Genomic DNA, 13905 nt, shown 5'->3' on the forward strand with positions numbered 1-13905 from the left:
AATTTCAAGCACAGCATGCAAACCATTTAGAAACACAACCTACCATCTCTATTCCATATTCTTGCCTGGCCATCATAAGAACCTGTCGCAAGTAGCGTCCCCTCTGCCTACAAAATGGAACAAACATTCACAAAAAGAAAAAATGATTCAACCATGGCATAGTTCCAAAATATAGCATGCATGCCAATATCAAACCTCAACATCAGGTAATATCTTGGTAGAGGATGACATCTAGCTTGTATGTGAAATATGAAGTGTCAACCACAATCATATAAAGGAAACTCACATTCCAATCAAGCGTTGTGACATCCTTGCTTTTCTCATTGATTCTACCTTTGTAATGTTTCAAGACAACAACATTTAGAGGCCCATTTGGCATACTGGAACTACAAGGTCCATCTCCAACTGTCCAAATTCTTGCGGTTGAATCTCCAGAACTAGAAATTCATGAATTGTAAATAGTGTTATGGCAAGAGATGGTTTGGCTTTGGAAAAGAATAAGATTATATCTTTCAAATTGCCATCACTTTAATGGTTTCATAAAATAGCTATATCTCAATTCCAGCCACACCAAATTTTTTACATAACCAGAACATGTAAGTCTAACAACCAGCATATTATGCGCTACAGTCACTATCATTCTACATTCTGTAAGACATGACATAATTTTAAATGTCACGTTAGTTGTTTAAATGTGAAGATCTGCATCAAACATACAAAAGCCCAAAAAGGTGAGCAAACCCAAAACCTTACAAAGGAATCTAAAGATCACTATATCACAATGCTCAACAGGCCCTTCAATTTGTTTTCTAGGTAGTCAAATACAGAGCTTTAAAATGGAATATTTGTAAACTAAAACTAAATCAACTCATGCTCAGCCATAGATAGTTATTTGACAATTGACAAGTAATGTCTTTATTAGAATCTTACGATTCACGATTCAATTCACAATTTGAGCAAGTGTGTAAATGGGCCTAAAATGGTCCAAGCAAACGTATTTTTGAATGAACCAATTTTAAAAGAATAAAGAGTGGATTTTTGACCATGTCAAATAGTCATTTCTAAGACACAAATGTACTCACCCTGAGGCAAGAAGTGAACCAGCTGGACTCCATGCACATGCAAAAACCTGTTAACAATGTAAGAACAAGTGTTTAGTCAAACAATAAGATATTCAATTAAATCTAACAAAAATGTATAATAGAGATACACCCAAACCTCAGAGGTATGGCCTTCCAGAACTGTCACATCACAGCTAGGAATTTCAGAAGGCAAAGACGTTGAGCTTGTGCATATGTCCATTGGTTCTGGTCCTATATTGCATATCACATACAAAATAAACAAATATCCACATTCAAAGCATGGGATAACTAACATTCAACATAAGTAACCCTGATCAATCTAGGACTCTTCCTAACTACCACCCAGAATACAAGGCCAAATTCATACAATTCATGGTCAAGTTTAGTGGTTAAAAAAGAAAATACCATATGATCCAAAGTTGCATTTTTTTAATCAAACTTTGTATCCTTGTTTGTACTCAACGACATATGGGAAGTGAACTGATAGGTGTAGATTACCTCTGCAGTATCTGTTTTCTTCATGTCTGGTGTTAACCTTATCTCAATGGATAGATTACAAGGCCACCCAAAATATAATGCCAATTTTGTGTAAGTGTAACTCACAGTTAAACTAAGATGTTGGTAAAAAGAAAATACTATATGACCAAAATAACATATTTTAAATTGAATTTGTATCCTTATTTCTCTTCAACAACATATGGAAGTGAAACAAGATGTGCAGGTTACCTCCACCATTTCCATTTTCTTCATGTTTGGTGCTGACCTTATCTCCACCTGGTTTGGTATCAACAGAATCCTCAGTTCGCTTTTCCTCGTCTTTATCCTTTTCGCACTCTTTATCCTTCTCTATCTTCTCTCTATCCCGTTCTCTTTCTTTCTCCTTTTGTTGTTTTTCCTTCTCTCTTTCTCGTGCATGTTCTCGTTCCTGTTCCTGATCAAATTCATTCTTATCTTTCTCCTTTTCTCTGTGTCTATCCTGTTGAAGACTTTCTTTTTTCTCTTTTATGATTTTCTGTAGTTCATAGACATCCTTTGTTATGAGATCCAAAGGTTGGATGAATGAGAAATCACCATCTATGTCTGCATCACTCTGACAAAACCTTAACAAACATCTATAAGTTGAAAATTCTCAACAGGCAAAATGTAAAAAGAAATGAGCAAAGCCAAGAAACAAATGTACTTACGCAGCTCAAGTTTGCTTCCAGCTCAAGATACTGAATTCCTTTTTGCACAAATGTAACAAGAGCACCAGGTGGAACTAAATTTCCGTCAATTGTGCTTTTGTTGATCCCTGCCTCATATCCTAATGCAAAAGCTGAATGCGTAAACCCTGAAAGAAATTGTATTAGCAAATAAAGAACAATAAAAACAATGCATACTACACAATGCATTGTAAACTGAAATTTTATTGAACGTTATTAATGTGGCTTTTAGCCTCAATCAAAAGATAAATGCATAAACCATGAAAGAAACTCTATAAGCAAGCATATAGAAAATTCTAAATAATATATGGTGCACGATACAAGGCCAAGGGAGAGCATTGTTACAAACTATTGATTCCCTCCTCATTACCTAAAGCAAAAGATGAGATGCATAAAACTCGGTAAGAAAATGTATTATCAAATAAAAAGAATCAAAACAATCCATAGTGCACAATGCATGGTAACCTGAATTTTTAATAAAGTGACGAATAGATAAACCATGATCGAAACTCTATTAGCATATTATGAACTCTAAACAATATACGGTGCATGATACAAAGCAAAAGCAGAGCATTGTTAAAAATTACTGATCTTTGCGTCATTTCCGTAAGTAGCACAAACATGGACACACGACACGACACGATGATTTTAAAAAAAATGCATGACACAATACGCCTAGGACATGTTACAATTTTAAATTCCTATATATTTATTATGTCAAATGAATGAATTGTTTATTCAAAAGTGATAAAAAAAGAAACATAACATCAATTAAAAAATTAAAAAACTATATACTCTAGAACTTAAACATCAAGACAACATTCAAGTAACAATTGCAACCTAAAGAATGCAAAACAATTGTAAAACATTGAAATAAACATAACATATTCACTTTATAAAATGTTTCAAAACATATTTAGAGAGCGCAAATTGAATTACAAAGAATGTAAAAAAGTGTTACTATGAGGAGATTTATCACATAGGTCGTGTTTGGAGGGTTCAATAAGCAACGTTGAAGTGTCAATAAAGTATCTAATATTATGAATTTTAAATTAATATACTTTGCAAAAGAGTGTCAGACATGAAAACAATTGTAGAACAATGAAATACACATGATGTATTCATTAATGTTGCAAAACATATCTAGAGTGCATAAGTTAACATTGCAAAGAATGCAAAACATTATTACTATAACCAGATTTATCACATAGGTCGTGTTTAGAGAGTTGAATAAGTGATGTTGACATGTCTGTAAAGTATCTAATATTATGAATTTAAAATTTGAAATTATGACACATTGAAGAAGAATCGGACACGCTTTTAGGAGTGTCCGCAGAGTGTCGTATCTGACACGACACGCCTCCTCCATGAAAATGTTTGTGCTTCTTAGTTCCTAAGAAAAAGTTGAAGTGTAAAACCCTAAAACAAAATTACATCAGCAAATAGTAACTAATCAAAACGACGTGTGGTTCGTTGTACATAGTAAAATAAAGAGTGCCTTTAAAAGGTTGTTTATTGTAGCCTCAAGTCCTATAAGATAAAGCAAAAGCTATATATACACATAACCCAAACACCCCCCCACAAACCCCCCCCCCCCCCCAAAAAAAAAAAAAAAAAAAATTAATTAATTTAGGGGTAAATCACACAAGTAGTCCTTATACTTAGATTCTTGTGCCATTTTGATTCCTAATCGTTGTAATTTTAATTGACTCAATTTTGACCCTAAATTTATGATTTTATCTCAATTTGATCCAATTGATTATATTTGTTAGCATTTTTTTATGAAAAATGTGCACAAGTGGCCTGTGTTGTGCTTCTAGAGGCAAAATTATAAATTTGATCAACTCTGTGAGTAACCCCAACCAACTCAGTGATCATTTTCTGTCAAAAATCTTAATGACGTTATCAATTGAATCAAATTCATACAAAATCTAAAATTAAGGGTCAAAATTGAGACAATTGAAAATGTTGGGACCAAAATGACACAATGAGCAAAATATAGAGACTATTGGTGTAATTTGCCCTTTAATTTAACAAAGTAAAGACCAAACTAAATACGTATGCCCAACCCAAACCCCCAGCCCCATCCCCACCGCAAAAAATAAATAAATGTGCATGGCCTAAATGCACAGTAAAAAGAAGAGTGCCATAGAAAGTTGGAAGTAAAAAATTCTAGAAACAATTACCAGAGATTTGTTTTCGTTTAAGAAGAATGCGAAAAGTTCCATATATTCTACCCAAATCATTTCATCTTTCTAATAGAGTTCTCAAAATCGTGAACATCCTATCCATTATATACTGGGAGAGTGGGCAGGCAAACAAAGAGTTAAAGCAAAGTAACTATAGTTAGAAAAAAACGGTACATCTCATATGTAAGATTGATTGGAAAACTACAGGTCATTGAGCCTTGCGTCAAAAAAGGACAAAGTAGATAGGTATAGATGTCTTATTTCCCAACAAAAGAACACCAAATGAAGTACATTAAAATAACGAACAACCTAAGCATAAAACTTTGGTATATTTCTCATCAGATACAAAAAAGAAACTAAAAGCAAATAATGTGTCACCTCTTATTCAATCATAAGTTAGAGGCTAAGAAGCATGGGTATTCCAAAAAAATTGTTGTATGAGCACCGGTTACTTATCCAGTACGGGTACGAGTACGGGTACGAGTACCGGGAACATGAAATACTTTGCGTATGGCTCGAGTACAACATAATCATAGAACCAGTACGGCATGTGTATGCCTCAGGTATGGGATGGGTAAGTTTTGAGTACTTTTGAGTTACTTTGGGGCATAAATGTAATTTTATTTTATTTTTTTAAAATAAGGTAATCAAAATAATTATATTGTACCTGTTTTATGAACTTTAAAAACATAGTGAATTTTAGTAATTATCAAAAATATAGAAAATACTTAGGTTTTTTTTTTTTTTTTACTATTACAAAAATAGTTTAATTAGTTTTTACATTTGATTTTTTAATTGTTATAATTATAAAAATGGTAAATTACACTAACCACACCTGAGATTTAGCATAATTGCAAGGACTACCCTTGAGGTTTCAATAATAACAATGACCTCCCTTACGTTTGAAACTATTACCAAGATCCCCCCTTTTGTTAGCACATTTCACAAATGCATACTCAACGCTCATTTATTTTGTTAACATTATCTTTACTAGGCCTAGTGCTCATCCCGTCACAGAAAACCATTTTCAGATATTGACGGTGTGCCTCCGCTGAGATGATGGCCCAAGGATTGTGAGAGAAAGAAGCTCATTCTATTTTGCTTATTTTATAAAGCCTTGGGCTATATTTTTTGTATTGGGTTGAAACCCTTTCCTTGTAATAGGGCAAGGCATTTGGTATATGTAATCCCTTAGAGCATGCTCTTCTGAAAACTTAGATATTGTAATTGGATGTAATGTCCCACATGCTCAATATTCATGTCATGTAATGAGCTTGAATATAGGATGCATGTGACACTTGTAACCCATGTATTGGATGGATTTATGTATATATTGATGGAAATTTTATCAATTGGTAATCTCATTCCTTATTTATCTTATTTTAGTAAGACAATCCTATCTCATAAGATCATTTTCATATAAATATATATTTCCCTTGTTTCAAAATACTATTTTCTTAATAGATTCGGATCCCTTAGAAATCGGAGCATTACATTTTGGTCTCCCTTCATCATTCCACTATGTCTGATTTTCAAACATCAGTTGCAACTAGCGACGTTAATGGCGTCGTCAACACCAACAAATTCACCCAAAAAAAAAAATCATCGACACCTACATCAATCCCTCCAATGTTGTCATAACCAAACTCTACCTCGATTGTACCACCATCATCACCAACCCCTCCAATAGTCACATTGCCGCTGGCAAGTATTAGGATTGTAGTTTTTATTTTTTATTTTTGGGGTTAGGGTTTCTAGTTTGTGATTTATTTGGGGGGTTTGAGTTTCTAAATTGTTTTGGGGGATAGGGTTTCTAATTCGATTACGGGGTTACGTTTTATGGTTTTCAAGTTGTTTGTTTGAGGCAAGACAATTAGGGACAGCCACAACCGCGGGTTTTGGGGGCTGATTTAATTGGATTTTATTTCTGAAATTTCAATAAAAGTACAGGGGACAATTAGGATTTGTTTAGACTAATAAATGGGTAAGAGTTTAAGCATGAAAAGATGGAAATTTCGACAGTGTTGGGGCTGTTAAAAAGTGCAGAAAATACAAGAAGGAAAGAAGGAGAAGAAGATAGATCTAGGAATCACTCCTAGAATTCATTAGGCATCACACCTAGGGTTATGATTGCATCACACAAACCCAAAGAAGCTTCAAAGCTCTCAAAATTCTTTAAAATATCAACTCTATCGAATTATAAGTATTACATGACTTTATATAGAATTAGAAGACTTCCAAAACCAACTATAACCAAAAAAGGAAACTGTTAAAATATCTTTAACTTCTAAAACTAATTTAAGACCAAATAAGAAACATAAATAAAAAGTAATTAAATAACTTGACCCATAAGACAATCCATGGGCGACCTACATAACCCAGATTCATAAATTCTGCAAATTACCAAAATCCTTTTTCTTTTTTTTTTTTTTGATAAATCAAATTACCAAAATACTCCTAAACTTAAAATCTTAAAAGGCTTAAATATAATTATAAAATAAGACTCTAATAATACTGAAAACATAATTATAGAAGATTTCTATCAGTTTCTCTATAAAATCATGCCAATGTCCAAATATCATAGCTTCTTTAAATTTAGTCTTCCTTGAGCTTCTTATACTCTCATCATTCTCCCTTGGTTGGAAAAAAAACTCTACCTCAAGTTTTGAAGTGTTGAAGTATAAGAATCCACAAGTTTTGAAATTGCATCTATGGGTTCACATTAAAATTTTCAAGTTGCCAACATCATTTCTTCCTCATTGGAGGTAGCAATGGAAGCAATGTGATATTTTCAACTCTAAAGCAATGTGAACCCTTGAATTGATCTAAGTGTTGAATTGCCCCCTCATCCATGCCATTCTGTTTTGGCTTTGCAATATGTTGCTTACAATCAATTTGAATGCTACTGCATGCATCAACAACCAGGGATGCAATATTCTCAACCTTTGCCTCAACCAAAATGTCGTCATGCAATTCAATTTTTCCATCCTCTTGTAAATCTGGTATATGTTGGACACTAATCATGCGTAGAGGCTCATTAGATGAATTTGTTGGCACCACATCAAAAAATTCAGGTAACAAATTAGTGACCTGTAAAGGCATATTTTGCTCAGAATCAACCTTTGCTTGCTTTAATTTTTCAACCTCTACTGCTTGTATAGCGATCCCGGTTGTCCCTTTACTGTTCTGTTGTATTCCGGACTCGGTTCCGTGATGTTGGTGGTGGTATACCTTGTTGTCATCCTTTAATTCCACTTGATTGAGTTTTAGGATGTATTGGGCAGAGTTGTTACAGATTGGCTAGGCTTTGGTTTCAATTCTTTGTTGCCCAGTTTTTAGGAGGTCTGCTCGAGCGGGTCTTCTTGCGCTCGAGCGGAGATTGCACGCTCCCAGTATTTTGGTGCTCTGCAGAACTTCTGCAGGCATGTTTTTCACGCTCGAGCGGGTTTCTTTGCGCTCGAGCTATGGCGCTCGAGCGGGTATTCTGGAGCTCGAGCAGGTAATACTTTTTGGGTGTAAGTTCTGGGAGGGTGAAATCCACGCTCGAGCGGACTGGTTTTCGCGCTCGAGCGGATGTACTTTATTCTTGTGTCTTGGCGCTCGAGCGGGCCTTATTGCGCTCGAGCAGACCTAGTTTTTTGTTCTTGACGCTCTAGCGTTGTGTTCTCCGCTCGAGCGGGAATGTCGTATATCAGTTGGCAGCTGGGCATTTTAAAATCACTTTTTACATTCTCTCTCTCTTACTTTCTAAAAAGACATTTTGAGAGTTCCTCTCTCTAGAAACTCCCTTCTCTCTAGGGTTTGATCTAGTTAGAGTGTTTCCTTTTCCTTCGGCCTTTGTAAAAGTTGGGTTGATCGTCGAGGGCTACACTTTGATCCGAGAATATTGAGTTTTGGAGCACGTTGAGTTTCTTCATCTTCTTTCCTTAAGCTCCGAATTTGAGGTAGGAATTCCTACTCACTCTTATGGTCTTTGACCTAGATTTTTGGTTGTTTTGATAAAGTGTTGAAGTTGGGTAATTTTGGAACTTAGGGTTTCAAAATGTTGAAAGAGGGTTTTGCTATTTTGATTTCAAGAATGTGTATTTTGAGTTTCAAAATAATGATATTGTTGTTGGTTGTTGAAATATAGACCATTGGGTCAATATTGGGAAATAGGGTAGAAAACCCTAATTGGTTGTATAAATTAACTGGTATGATTAATTTGAGAAAATGGTGGTTATATGGAATTGAGTTGGAAATAATGAAATTGGCTCATTATATGGTTGAATAGTGGAGTTAGATTTATTAATCGCTCACTTTTGAAAACATTGATATTTTATCTGTTGGAGCTTTTATTATCTGTTTAGAAATAATTGCTTGGGCTACCAGTGGAGGGTAGTTGTGATTGTTGTAAACAATGCATGATGATTAGGCAAACTAAAACTAATCAATTGGACATGTCATAGAATATGACGGTTGACAGAATTCATTAACATTATGTATTGATTGATTGTGTATATGACATTTGTGTATATACGTTGTGTGTGTGGGAGGAAATAGGGGATGTACTCCACGGTTTAGGGGAAGATAGGGGATGGACCTCTAAACCGAATGTTGTTTGGGAGGAGATAGGGGATGGACTCCACTGATACAGCTCATATGCTTGTCAGATAATGTGTTGATATAGCTCATATGCTTATCTTTGAAAGTGTTGATACAGCTCATATGCTTATCTTTGGAAGTGTTGATATAGCTAAATGCATATCTGTTGAATTGTAGATACAGCTTGTATGCTTATCTGTTGAGATGTTGATGCAACTAATATGTTTATCTATTGTAAAAATGAGAAATGTTTAATATGAGTCACTGTCTCATATAAGTGGTTGGTCAGGTTCTGAGCCGTTGATGTAAATTGTGAAATTGATAAGAAATGGAAACTGAAATGAAACATGAACATAGTGGTCATGAAATGGGAATGGGTCATGAACTGGTTTATGGAAATTGAACATTTATCAATTGCTAATGTCTTAGTCATTGCTCATACTATGTTTAGCATATCTCTACGGGGCGTTGGCTCACCCTTTATGGGACATTATTTTTAGGTACAGGTAGTATGCCACCTCCAAGGTCATAGCTTGGATGATGATGAGAGTTGAAGACTTTTTTTGTTTATTTTGATGTATTACATGTAAAATTCAAGCCAAGGGCTTAATATGTATTGAGTTAGTACTCTTTTTGTTGTAACCAAGTGTTAACTTGGAAAGCTGTAAGCCCATAGGGCATTTGCTTTTGTTGTTAACATGTTATACAGTTGTAAGAATTACTCTGATGAGTAGAAATGGTTGGTTTCTTTTATATCAATGCATGTCTATAGTGATGGGTTTTATGTATTTTTTGAGGGCGTTACAGCTTGTATGGTATCCAAATATTCAATTTGATCTCTTGCCCCTTCTTCAACAATTTGAGAATTCACTTATCTCATGAATGGAAGCCTTTTTTATCCTTAATAAGCTAGCCTTCTTTTGTTTTGGGCAAAATCTGATTGTTTTCTTTCACTTTTGACTGTAGTTGCACATCTTTGACAACAATCTTTGGTTTTGGTGCTACTTGTGATGCATGTCTCACAATTTTGTGGTTGTTGCAACAATCCTCCCTTTGTAGTAGGCTTCAAAATTGCAAATTTTTCAAATTTTACGAAAAACTCAAATTGCATAGCCGTTTCAATAGCATCTTCGAGATCTTCCAAATATGCATGAGACATCTCTTCTTTAATTCAATATCTCGAGCAATAGTCATCCGTTCACTTTTTACCACTACTGATTTGATAAATAATTCCTTATATTTTCTTGCATAATCAATCACACATATCACTTTGCTCAAGAGCAGTGTTTTTAAAGGCTCAAGGCGCACCAAGGCCCTGAAGGTCTCTCGGGGCCTAGGCGCAAGGCGAGGCGCAGGCTTTATTGAAATAAGGCGCACAGTCTTAGTAAAAAATAGAAAAATTAACATAGACTAATCATTCATAGTACTATGACAATTTTTTTAAATTACACATTAGCACAGACAGTGTATTAACATAGACTAATCATTCATAATACTAAGGCGCACAGTGTATTAATCGTTCATTGTAATGGAAAATAATGTGTAATGGAAAATTACACATTAGCACAGACAGTGTATTAATTAATGGAAAATTAATTAATACAATGTAATGGAAAATACTGTAACGGAAAATTACACTAATGTAATGTAATGGAAAATAATGTAATGTAATGTGTCAATTTAAAAAATAATTAATGTAATGTAATGTGTCAATTTAGAAAATAATGTAATGTCAAAAAAACAGAGACCAATAGCAGTATATTAATTAATTATTTGTAAAAAAAAATTTAGTGTATTTTTTTAGTTAATCAATCAATAAGATAAGTCTTATTTTGTATTTCTATTTTTTTTTATTTTATTTTTTTAAACAGAGGCTCAATGGCATAATTGAAAAAAAAAAAAAAAAAAAAAAAAAAAACAGAGCAGAGCAGAGCAGACTGAGTCAGCGAAGAAGACAGAAGAAGAAGGAAAGAAGAAGAAGAAAAAAAAAAAGACAATCGAAGTCGAAGAAGAAGAGAGAGACGATCGAAGTCAAAGAAGCCAGAAAAACAAAAAAAAAAACACAAACACCTGGAAGTTGAAGTCGAAAGAGAAAAAAAAAAAAATTAGATGACACAGATTAGGGATTCGAACACACACCTGGAAGTCGTAGCGCACCTGGAAGTCAAAGTCGAAGTCGTAGCCCAGTCAAAGTCGAAGTCGAATCGAAGTCAAGAGAGGAAGAGACGACACAGATTAGGGATTTCGTTTCAATCGTATTTCGTTTCACTCGAAGTCGTATTGTATATAAGTTGTAATCCTCTATGGTTAAAGCCATTCAAACACACACCACAACTGTTAGATCAAAATTAGGGCGTAAACCATTAATCGCGCCTAGGCGTGAGCCTTGCGCCTCTCTCGCCTGCTTCAAGTCGCGCCTAAGGCGCGCGACTTCTTCAAAGCACCTCGCCTGGCACCAGTTCAGGCGCACAAGCTGCGCCTCGATGCGCCTTGCACCTAGGCGCGCACTTGGGCGCGCTTTTCACAACACTGCTCAAGAGCATGCAATTCATCAAGAAAATTATCTTTAAGATCCCTTAGGCGAATTGTTGCTCTAAAATGCTTTTTACCCTCTTCCCAAATCAATCCACTTGTATAGGATCTCCCACAATGTGAAAACATCATGGTGGAACCTTAAGCTCTTATACAAAACTGATGCAAGATGATTGTGGATAGGGCTATAAACTGACTTTCTGTGGGTTTTTATGGTTGCTTAAAGCTGAAAACCAATAGGAATTTTAGGATTTCAATTAATGAATGGACTGAACTAGGTTTAGGATTAATAAACCGGGTGAAAGATATTGAAACAGGGGCTGTTCAGGAGCTGTGAACAGTAACTCATGAACAGTAAACCAAAAAAGAAAAGAAGAAAGAAGGGAAGAAGATAGGTCTAGGCATCACACCTAGAGTTAAGATTGCATCACACAAACCCAAAGAGGCTTCAAAGCTCTCAAAATTCTTTAAAATATCAACTCTATTGAATTATAAGCTTTACGTGGCTTTATATAGAATTAGCAGACTTCCTAAGAAACATAAATAAAAACTAATTAAATAACTTGACTCATAAGACAACCCATGGGGCGACCCACACAACCCATATTCAAAAATTCTGTAAATTACCAAAATACTCCTAAGCTTAAAATCCTAGAAAGCATAAATATAATTATAAAATAAGACTAATAATACTAAAAACATAATTATAGAAGATTTCTATCAGTTTCTCTATGAAATCGTGCCAATGTCCAAATATCATCGTTTTTTTAAATTTAGCCTTCCTTGAGCTTCTTATACTCTGGATCATCGTTGTTTGCATGTGAGATTTCTAAGATTTAGTGTTGCTTTGATAATTTGTTTCTTGATTTGTTTCTATATCCTCTGTATATTTGGTCCAAAACAAAAACAATGCCCTCGAAGATGATCTCTATATTTGCGGATGATTTTTCGTTTCAACGACCCAACTGCCAAACCAAATGACCCAATGTGTGCAGTTTCAAAGAATTCATTGGTCGAAATCGGGTGACCATTCCTTTATCCCAAGTTTGTAGGGTCAGGTAATGAACTGAATGTGAACGTGAACTCAACCCAGGACAGCCCTACAACTAGGTTATGGCATATTCCTAACAATTCCACATTCTTGCTCAATTCTCAAGGTTAAAAGACTGTACCTGTAATAACCCGACCCTCGTATACGAATCTGATATATTTGCAGTCCCTATTTTGTGATTTCAAATGCTTATTGTGAAATTCTATAAGAAATTGAGATTACTTAAGTGAATCCTATGATTTTGGGTACATATCTGTTTAATAAGGAGAGTATTTGTCACAATTGGAACGTTTGAATCGGAAATTGGGGGCCTTAGAGACTTGATAATCCGAAATTGATTTTATATTAGGAATCAGTGTAATTTTTAGGTAATAATAAGCATTTCTGTGAAATTTCAATTTAGGATGATTAAACGATTGATTTTTGTCCTATTCACTTCTTATATATATGTGTGTGTTCTCTAACCATTTGACTTAAACAAATTTCCTAGCTTAAAAATATCTCTTGGGAGAGGTTAGGGAGATTAGAGAGAATGGATCTAGAAGGGAGCTTCTACAAGATCAAAATTGGATAATCTAGAGGGATTTTGGGAGGTTAAGATCACAAGTAAGTTTATTCATCCCCTATGACTCCTTTCTTGAATTTGAGTAAGGCTTTTTCGCAATTGTGTAACCTAGGGCATGAAATTGAACCTAATGTATGATCAATGCTTAACTTGGTTTATATTTTGTCACTTAGAGGATGTAGAATTAAGTTTATGCAAAGATAAAAGAATTATCTTCTAAGTTTACATATGTGATGTAGTATGCAAGAGAATTAAGTTATGTTATGGGTTGTGTTCATGAAAAGAAGTAACTCAATTGGATGGTCCTCACACTTCTTGGGATGTTCTACACTTATGGATGATGTTATTGTAAGATTAAACCATAATATCGCATGAATCTTATACTCAAATTGAGCTTCAAGTTAATTTGGCTAAGTGAAGAGACGGTTGAATTTCGGACTGCATTTTCAGGGGAATCGCCGCACGTGCGGGGGTCATGGCCGCACGTGCGGGAAGTACTGCCGCACGTGCGGGGACCCTTGCCGTACGTGCGGGGCTCACAGCTGCACGTGCAGCCCATGCTGAGAAAAACTATTTGCTCCGTTTTGCGTGCTGGGCCCTCGAATATTTTTAGAATTTGTATTTTATGCCTAATAATGTGTTGAAGTGAAATGAATCCGAAAATGATTCAGCAAAGAGAATAAACTAATTTGCAAGTTAT

At 34.9% G+C, this 13905-nt stretch overlaps 1 protein-coding gene across 1 annotated transcript in view; it reads right to left on the minus strand.

Moving 5' to 3' along the window:
* Positions 1–13905, minus strand: part of LOC145816167 (WD40 repeat-containing protein HOS15-like) — a 42635-nt gene that overhangs the window by 24969 nt on the left and 3761 nt on the right. The window contains exons 2-7 of the mRNA XM_082912430.1: positions 2267–2412; positions 1809–2172; positions 1219–1313; positions 1083–1129; positions 287–437; positions 44–107 (exon numbers count right to left, since the gene is read on the minus strand). Coding sequence (XP_082768556.1) covers positions 44–107; positions 287–437; positions 1083–1129; positions 1219–1313; positions 1809–2172; positions 2267–2412 — 867 coding nt within the window. The remainder of the gene's footprint in view (positions 1–43; positions 108–286; positions 438–1082; positions 1130–1218; positions 1314–1808; positions 2173–2266; positions 2413–13905) is intronic.

The sequence above is a fragment of the Camellia sinensis genome, unplaced genomic scaffold, assembly GCF_055761805.1.
Source record: "Camellia sinensis isolate YWXY unplaced genomic scaffold, ASM5576180v1 Unanchor3, whole genome shotgun sequence".
NCBI lineage: Eukaryota > Viridiplantae > Streptophyta > Magnoliopsida > Ericales > Theaceae > Camellia > Camellia sinensis.